Source organism: Myotis brandtii, unplaced genomic scaffold (genome assembly GCF_000412655.1).
Source record: "Myotis brandtii unplaced genomic scaffold, ASM41265v1 scaffold728, whole genome shotgun sequence".
In the NCBI taxonomy this organism is placed as follows: domain Eukaryota; kingdom Metazoa; phylum Chordata; class Mammalia; order Chiroptera; family Vespertilionidae; genus Myotis; species Myotis brandtii.
In genome coordinates, this window is record NW_005370875.1 from 245450 (window position 1) to 254728 (window position 9279).

General features: G+C 52.4%; 2 protein-coding genes across 2 annotated transcripts in view; one reads left to right on the forward strand and one right to left on the reverse strand.

Moving 5' to 3' along the window:
- Positions 1-3198, reverse strand: part of CHRNE (cholinergic receptor, nicotinic, epsilon (muscle)) — a 5753-nt gene extending 2555 nt beyond the window's left edge. Inside the window, exons 1-7 of the mRNA XM_014530207.1 lie at positions 2170-3198; positions 1730-1869; positions 1557-1601; positions 1329-1438; positions 1038-1193; positions 649-749; positions 5-266 (exon numbers count right to left, since the gene is read on the reverse strand). Of these exons, the coding sequence (XP_014385693.1) occupies positions 5-266; positions 649-749; positions 1038-1193; positions 1329-1438; positions 1557-1601; positions 1730-1869; positions 2170-2215 (860 nt within the window). The 5' untranslated portion in view covers positions 2216-3198. The remainder of the gene's footprint in view (positions 1-4; positions 267-648; positions 750-1037; positions 1194-1328; positions 1439-1556; positions 1602-1729; positions 1870-2169) is intronic.
- Positions 1-9279, forward strand: part of GP1BA (glycoprotein Ib (platelet), alpha polypeptide) — a 28906-nt gene that overhangs the window by 1030 nt on the left and 18597 nt on the right. The window contains exon 2 of the mRNA XM_005882559.2: positions 8090-8194. The gene's annotated coding sequence lies outside the window, so the exon portion shown is untranslated. The remainder of the gene's footprint in view (positions 1-8089; positions 8195-9279) is intronic.

The following is a 9279-nucleotide window of genomic DNA, read 5'->3' on the forward strand; positions in this document are numbered from 1 at the left end:
ACACACACACACACACACACACACTCCGGAACGAGCCCCACTTGCGGGTTGGGGCGACTCCTTACCCTGCGCCGGCAGGAAGTAGGCGAGCAGCACCAGGCCTGAGATGAGCACGCAGGGCACAATGATGTTAATGATGTAGAAGAGCGGCTTCCGGCGAATGATGAGCGTGTACACGATGTCAATGCCCCCTGCGCCGTCAGCGGAGCCTCCGTCCTGGCGGTGGATCTCCCCGGGGCAGAAGTCGATGGCCCACTCGCCGTTCTCTGCAGGACGGGTGGCGCGCTCAGCCTGCTCTGAGGCCCCACACCTGAGGGCGGGAGCCCATAACTCCGGGCGGAGGAGAGAGCGTCTGCAGCGGTCTGCACCGGGGAGGGTGGGGCGGGTGGGCTGGATGGCTCGGGCCTTGGGCCTTCGGCAGACGGGCAATTCGGGCAGGGCCGAAGCGGGTATTCCGGGTGAGGTACGGAAGGACCGCGAGGAGGTAGGACTGGTCCGACCATCGAGAATAATTTCAGGAAAGGGGCAAATTAAAGCGCGGTTGCCAAAGTCGGTCCCTAGGCTTGAAGGTCTGGGGCAGCCCCACTTTGCAAGTCCCTTCTCTGGACCCGTCTGGAAGCGGGTTTTAGGAGCAGGAGGGGACCTCACCGGTGTAGGCCTCAGTGTCGATATCGATCTTGCTGATGGTTTCGCCGTCATCGCCCACCACGAAGACGAACTCCACCTCTTGGGCATTATACGTCTGAGAGCTGTGGAGGCAGGGGGCCCCCACCCCAGCAACTCGGACCCAGGCCCTAGCCTCGGGCCCTGTCCTGGAAGCTGGGCTCTGGCGGGGTGAGAACGCCCCACCCCATTACCCCAATCATGCTGTTTTCTCCCCGACTTCAAATTCGCTGGAGCAGCCCCAACCCTTTCCAGAGTCTGGCTCCGCCTCCAGCACAAAGCCCCGCCCCCCGGTTAGTGTTCCCCCCCCCATATGACGTCACTCCCTGCTCCCCTAATCCCGTAATGGCCCGGCCCGAAGAAACTCTGCCCACCGGAAGACGAGCGAGCAGTTCTGCCAGTCGAAGGGGAAGTAGGAGACTTCCACGGCGCAGACGCTGCGGTAGATGGCGGGGGGCAGCCAGCTCACGTGGCCGCCCTCGTAGACCAGCACGTTGCAGTCGTAAGCCACCCCGAACTGGCCGTCGATGCTGTGGGCCCCGGAAACCCGGCGTTCGCGGAGGTCCACCACCCCTCGCCCTCCAAGCAACCTCCCGCCCCGGCCAGGTCCAACCCAGCCCCTCAGGCCTCGGCTTCCAACAGCCTGGTTTCCCTCCGGTCCGTACTTGTTTTCCAGCACAATCTCTGGTAGCCATACGTGTGTGGACGGGACCCGCAGGATTCCGATGTCCCCAAAGTCCTCCTTGCTGAAGTTGAGTCGGTAATCGTCCCAGTCCTAAGGGGGGGTGACGGGAGGACGTGTGCCCTGCGTCTCCCCCCTGGTACCCGCGAAGAGTGTGGGAGGAAGGGGTGCCCTGGACGAGACCGCGCACTGTCCCCCAGATTGGACTCACGATTCCAATCCAGACGCTGGTGGTGAGGGTCTCTTCTTTCTCGTTCTGCGCAGGGGAGATGAGGAGGGGTTCCAGGGCCACAAGTGAGCGTTAGGACAGCGCTCAGTGGTTGGGGCCAGAAGGGGGATTTCAAGCTCAGAGATGGTGCTGGGAGTGGAGGTGGGGTATCTTACCAGCGAGATGAGGTTGGTCAGGGTGACCTTGATGTTGATGCTGACAGTGTCCTCAGGCTCCCTCACTGGCCTGCATTGTGGGTCATAATTGTCGAAAAGATGGTGATAAAGGCGCAACTCCTCATTCCCTGCACCTCGGCCTGGGGATGGTGACGAGCAGTAGAGTCACTGAGATGAAGAGGCTAGGGGGCCTCTCCCCTCTGCCCCCTCCGAGTCTGTGCGGGGCTCTGCTTCCCTGTGTGTCTGCCTCTGAGACGATGTACTTTTCCATGAGTGTCTTCTGAACCAGTGTTGTGCCTGGGGACCCAATATTGCAACCCAGTCTACATCGTGGTCTCTCTCTAGTTTATGTTCTTATCTCCGTGTGTGTGTGTGTCTGTGTGTGTGCGCGTGTGTGTGCGTGCGTGTGCGCAGCCACCTCCCCCGACCCCTGTCCATACCAAGAAGCTGCAAGAGGAATAGGGCGCTGAGCAGAGCCCCTGCCATCCTGCTGTCTGGTCCTCAGGGTTATTCTGAACGTTGGCAGGCTCGGAGCGGGGCAGGCCAAGGCTCATGAGTGAGGGGGGAGGTGTTAGTTCCGGGCTGAGTTAGGGGACTGTCACCTAATCCTCTTACCGCCCCACCCCTACTGAAGCCAGGGACATCTTGTCTGCTCCCAGAGACAGCTGCCTCGTCCCATGTTCCCTGCCACCACCCCATCCCAGCATCCTTTGCTTGGCCTTCAGCCAGCTTCCCAGCAACAGAGCTCATCCTCTCCTGACTGGAGCAGGCTGGGTTCAGGTGAACCCTTTCAGAGCACCTGGAACCACAAGCCTGGCAGCAGGGGGATGGGGAAACCCTGCTTTCAACATGCACTGATGCCCTTTCACTAAGCTGCCTTGTGCAGGTGACATCCCTTGCCTCCCATACTCACCCATGTGGAACACACATTACTACCCCCTCAGCCAGCCAAGGTCACACTGGTGCGGTTTCTGCTGGCAGAGTTTGGCAAAAGCAAAGCGTCTGTAAAGACCTGGTAATCAGACAGGCAGTCACAGGGGAGTAGTCTGCAGCAATAGACTTCAGCTGGCAAAGATGACCGTGCTGAAATATAGGGCCCAGCTCCTCCCACAACCCATCCCCAAGCCTGCCCACTCCCAGCCCCTCTCCTTGCCTCTCTCTGCTGCCATCTCATGGCCACATATGATAGTACTGTCTTCCCCACCCCTAACACACACACACACACACACACACACACTTAATTGATCCTTTCAGTGTTTCTTAAAGTCTCCCTGGACCACCCTAATCAATCACCGAGGATGCTTATTTAAAATTCAGATGTTTAGTCTCCATCCCCAAAGAATCCCAATTTAGGAAGATGGCAGAGATGGGATGCCAGGAGTCTGTTTTTTAAGAAGCTATCCAGCTCTGGCCTGTGTGGCTCAGTTGAGCATCTCCCATGCACTGAAAGGTCACAGGTTCAATTCCGGTCAGGGCGCATCCCCAGGTTTCAGGTTTCATCCCAGTGGGGTGCATATGGGAGGCAGCCAATCCACCTCTCTTTCTCTTTCTCTCTCTCTCTCTCTCTCTCTCTCTCTCAAATCAGCTAGCTTCCTAGTAACAGAGCTGAGCCTCTCATGACTGGTGAAACAGCGATGATCCCTAAAATCAATAAAAACACTTTTTAAAAGAAGCTATCCATATATTTCTTCATGGGTGGGAGGTACTGGACTAAGAAGCACTTTTTATGCCTTACGCATTGCCTCCTCAAGCCAATCCAGCAACGCAGTTACCATTGTGCTGAATGTATAAAAGAGGACCTTAAGATCAGGTGTAAGATCACAGAAATAGATTGGCAATAATGCATGAGACTTTTCAATAAGCTTTATTAATCATTTTACCTATGTTCATGTTACACTTCACAAAATACTTTCATGGCCATTTTTGGGGTCTCCTTCCTCTACCTGTGAGGTCCCCATGTTACAAGCACGGACACTAAAGATCAGAGGGGCCACACAGTTTATCCGTTTCCCACACATCTTTGAAGCTGCTTTGCTTCCTCTGCTAACTGCCTTATCATTCCACATTTTCCACTTCAGACCCCAGAAACAATCTTCTCGGCCCATCTCACCTTTTTGCATGTGATACATAGGCTGATTCTAAAATCTGTGATGCTGCTTATTCCAGAGCCTCTAGATTAGGGACTGGGCAAATAGTTGTGATAAACAGATATTTATTCAAACATTAGTGGCACCTGCAACACTCCCTGAACAGGGCCAGATGCTATTGTTATAAAGATGAGCAAGACATGGCCTCAAGGAGCAGAGGAAGGCTTATAAGCAGACAGTGTCACCAGAACTGTCAAAAGGGTAAAAAAACAGGAGCCGTTTGGCCGGTGTGGCTCAGTGGTTGAGTGTCGACCTATGAACCAGGAGGTCATGGTTAGCTTCCAGGTCAGGGCACATACCCGGATGCAGGCTAGGTCCCCAGTGTGGGGCATACAGGAGGCAGCTGATCAATGACTCTCATCATTGGCATTTCTATCTTCTCCCTTCCTCTCTGAAATCAATAAAACTATAAGTATTTTTAAAAACATACAATAGTGAGGCAAAGCCACATCTGGACCAGCAGCCTGCATGTGGGAGAGTAGTTTGGGGTGGAGGGAGAGTGCCTAGAAATACTCATTCCTTGCTGCCCAAGCCCTGTGTTGCTGCTTGGATCATAGCCCAGCATGTATCACTTTCGCCACAGAGCACCTTGCTGCAGGACCCCTGGCTGGGACTGTAACTTGTGGGTGAAGGTCTTGCTCAGACCAGTGCATCCCACCAACATCTCTTGCAAAATCTGCACATCAGAAACCTTCCCCTACAGCTCTCACCGGTTTGGCTCAGTGGATAGAGCATTGGCCTGTGGACGAAGGGGCTGTGGTTCGATTCTGGTCAAGGGCACATGCCTGGGTTGCAGGCTCAATCCCCAGTTGGGGGCATGCAGGAGGCAGCCAATCAATTCTCTCTCATCATTGATGTTTATATCTCTCCCTCTTCCTTCCTCTCTGAAATCAATTATATATATATATATAATCTCTTAAAAAGAAACCTTCCCTTAGGTAGTCGCCAGGAGGACCACTCACCCCTCATCCCTTCCTCCTCCCCCCTCTGGCTCCTGGCCGCAGTCCATCCCACTAGTGCTGGCACAGAGCTGAGCCATCTTTTTCTTTTCTTTTCTTTTTGCTGTTTGCTCAGGATCACAATTGTCTGAGGAACTGAGACTTTCAAGTTGGTGGAGTCAGGCACCGACCTCAGACCTGGCTTTTGTATTTTTATAATAAAAATTCCACAGATCCTTAGTGGGCTCCCTGACAATTTTGTTTCTGGGACGCCTTAACTTCCAAGCTAGACTCAAAGATCTCGGCTCAACAGGAAGCCACTCCCTTCACCTACTGGCTCTTGGCTGGTCACTCACAACAGCTGCAGCTGTCCCCATTGGCCAGGCCAAGCATCTCTTTCTTAGTCATCAGTGTCCTCACAGTGGAAATATCCCCAAGCTGCTCTGACCGAGGGGCCCCCTCTGACACAACAAAAAGAGACCCTTTTGTCCATTGGGAGAGTGGATTGGCTGCGCTAGGACAGGGACAGCAGACACTGATTTCTAGGCTGTCTTCTTCACTGGAACCGAAGCTCTCCGGTCACTGAGACCTTGCTAGTTTACTGTGTTCAGCAGCACAGAGCCCAGCACATAGTAGGCATGCAATACAAATTCACTGAATGAGTGAAAGAATGAGTGCCTTCAAATATATGGTGATGGAAGATGATTTGACCTTGGGTTGTGGGCACACAATGCAATATACAGACCATGTATCATAGAAATGTAAACTTAAAACCTATGTAACCTTATTAACCAATATCACCCCAATAAATTTAATATTAAAAAAAATGAGTGCCTTCCCTAGCCGGTTTGGCTTAGTAGATAGAGCATCGGCCTGCGGGCTGAAGGGTTCCGGGTTTGATTCTGGTCAAGGGCATATACCTCGGTTGCAGGCCCCTCCCCGGCTCGTGCAGGAGGCAACCAATCGATGTGTGTTTCTCTCACATCGATGTTTCTCTCTGTCTTTCCCTCTCTCTTCTACTCTCTCTAGAAATCAGTGGTAAATATCCTCGGGTGAGGACTTAAAAAAATAAATAAATACAAACGAGCGCCTTCCCTTCCCAGCATCCTCCCATCTACTGAGAACTGTTCTTCTCCAACCATGTGACTCCCGAGGCGCTGCCAAGCACTTAGAGCAGTGGTTCTCAACCTTGGCTGCACATTAGAATCACCTGGGAATCTTTTTAAAATCCTGATTTCTGGGCCTCATCCTCCGGAAATTCTGTTTCTTTGTTACTAATGTTGTGGCCCCACCCCATAACAAAGAAACAGAATTTCCGGAGGATGAGGCCCAGAAATCAGGATTTTAAAAAGATTCCCAGGTGATTCTAATGTGCAGCCAAGGCTGAGAACCACTGACTTAGAGGCTCCTCACCTCTGGCCAGAGTTGATGGATCCAGAACACCTGGCCACAGAAAGCCCTTCCCTGAGAATATTGTTAAGCAGGAAGTCAGTCTCTCTTTGCTGTAGGAGGGCAAGAGATAAATTTCACATTTTTGTTGTTATTAATCCTCACCAAGGTTATTTTCCCATTTATTTTTAGAGAGAGTAAAAGGGAGTGAGGGGAAGAGGGAAGGGAAGAGAGAGAGAGAGAGAGAGAGAGAGAGAGAGAGAGAGAGATGTGAGAGAGACACATCAATTGGTTGCCTCCTGCACAAGGCCAAACTGGCTGGGATCAAACCAGCAACCGAGGTATGTGTCCAGGAATTGAACCCATGACCCTTTGATTCCCCCGTCAAGGCCCTAATCACTGAGCAACCAGCCAGGGCAAGATATAAATTTAGATGCACAAGGCAGCCATGTTCATTCCCCATCCTTTATATGACTGAGAGAGAATGCAGCCGGTACACAGAGACCAAAAAAAAAAAAAAAAAGCCTCTAGTATCCCAGGCCCGGGCCCCAGAAATTCCAGAGGCCCATCTGCATTTGTCTCCCCCTGCAGGCTGCTCGAATGAGAAACATCAGCATCCTTCCAGTAAATCCTCCTTTTCTTGACTTAAAGATATTGGGATTTAAAAACAAACAAACTATGCCAGCTGGTGTGGCTCAGTGGTTGAGCATCGGCCTATGAACCAGGAGGTCACATTTCATTCCCAGTCAGAGCACATGCCCAGGTTGTGGGCTCGATCCCCAGTGAGGGGCATGCAGGAGGCCGATTAGTGATTCTCATCATTGATGTTTCAATCTCTCCCTCTCCTTTCCTCTCTGAAATCAATAAAAATATATTTGAAAAGAAAAACAAAGAAAACTAAAAAAGAAGAAATAAATTAGTATAAAGAAAAAAAATGCCTCGTAACACACGTCAATTGATTGCCCAGAAAAGCCCTTCTGATAAAAAAGGTAATACATGCCCATCACTAGAACAGCTGAAGAGTGCAGAAGGACATAGCAAAAACCCAAAGCTTGTTTCTACCCCTTCTTTCTCCCAAAGGTTGGCAGCGTGGTTAGCTGTAAACCTTCCTAAAGTCCAGCACATGTAAGTATATATATAAATACTAGAGGCCTGGTGCACAGATTCGTGCACTGGTGGGGGCATGGCCTGTGGGGATCGGCCTGCTGTGGAAGCGTTCCTCATCTCTGTCATCTGAGTGGCTGTGGACCTGCCCTCTGAGCAGCTGCTCCTGCTGTGGGAGTACACTGACCACCAGGGGGCAGCTCCTGCATTGAGCATCTGTCCCCTGGTGATCAGTACAAGTCATAGCGACTGGTCGACCGGTCATTCTGGTCATTCCACGTCATAGCGACTGGTCGCCGGTCATTCTGGTCATTCCACTGTTCGGTTGCTGGGCTTTTATATATATAGATATGGCATCAGACTGTGCTTACTATTCTGCAACTTTTGTTGAGATTGGCCCATATCAGTACATACAAGTCTTCCTTGTTCTTTTAAGCTGCTGCACAGCGTTCCACTGCATGAATGTGCCATAGATACTCTATCCAGTTCCCAATGGATAGACATTTAAGTGCTAACCATTTGGGGTTTTGCAATGACAAACTGTGTGAACATATTCATGCATTTATCTTTGGCATACTTTTGCAAATGTACCCATAGGGTTAATTCCTAGCAGTGAAATTGCTGGGGCAGAGTTCATGCATTTTCTTTTAACTGTTGATGCCTTTTGCCTAATTGTTCTCCAAAAAAGCCTTCACACCAACAGAGTGTGAGAGTGCCTGTGTCCTCATACCCTCCCCAGCAGAGAACATTATCAAACTTTTTTCTTTTCTTTTTCTTAAAAGCCTCTATTTATTGCCTGGCCGGCATGGCTCATAAGAAGATAAAAGGTGGAGAGAAGAAGGCAGAAGGGCTAGGGACCCCGAAACCCAAGGAACAGCAGGATGGCGGTGAGTTTCCCGAGTTTTCTTTGTGCTTTGCTCATCCCAGTCTCGAAAGTGAAGTCAGCAGGCTGGACACCAAGGCGCAGACAAAACGAAAAAGCAAACAAAATAAAACAGCCCACAACAAAAACCTGCGCTCTCTAGCCAACGGACCAAGAAAGGGCAGCCTAACAAGAGAGAAAACTTGGAAAATAACGGCTCTATTCCAGCCAAATACCACAGAAGAACTGTGGCCACACCCACACCCAACCACACCAGTGCTGAGCCTAGACTTCCCCTCTTCCCAGGATATAATGAGGCGCCCCAACTCTCACCAGGGTGGTTTCCGAGAAGGTCAAGTAGGGAGGGGGGACTTTCACCGCCCTACTCCCCCTCCCCCACCAGCTGGAAATGAGGCCTCCCACACCGCAGGGTCAGTAAGGCCACGTGGGTGCGGGGACTTCAGTCCCGGATTGGCAGTGGGGAGGCAGCCCTCAGCCTCCCTGCTGGGCTGCGGGGCCGAGGAGGCCTCCGCTCATTACATCCGCCCCAGGTGGCAGCGCAGACCTGTGGGAACTGGACCCCCCCTCGCGCTGCAGTGAGGAGGCCCTCACCTCCATCCACTGTCAACAGGGGCTGAGCTGGGCCTTGAAGGGCTACCTCCATCTGGCAGTGAAAAGACAGCACCCCCCACCTCTACCCCCCAGAGCCCTGTCAGAGAAAACCGGCTAAAACAGGAGGGTTAAATAAGACCCAGAGTCTCATAAAATAAGACAGAAATGTCCATGTTTGGCGTGCGCCAAGCACACAGCGCGCGCTGGAGTGAGAATGGCAGTCGGGGAAATCCTTCCGCTGCTGCACCCACGTGTCAGGACCGGGGGTCTTTCCGGCGCATGAGCGGCCGCGAAAGCAGCGAGACGGCCCAACAGGAGACCCCGGGCCAGAGCGCGGCTGCAGCAGTGCTCGAGAGGAACCAGCCGAACCGGCACCTGCTGAGCAAGCTGCCGAGATGAGGAGGCTGGCCCGGGGGAGGGAGGCGATGCGGAAGGACCCCAGGATGCCTCGTGGCATCTGCCCAGCCCGGTGACGAGCCCCTGTGCACTGGGGACGGG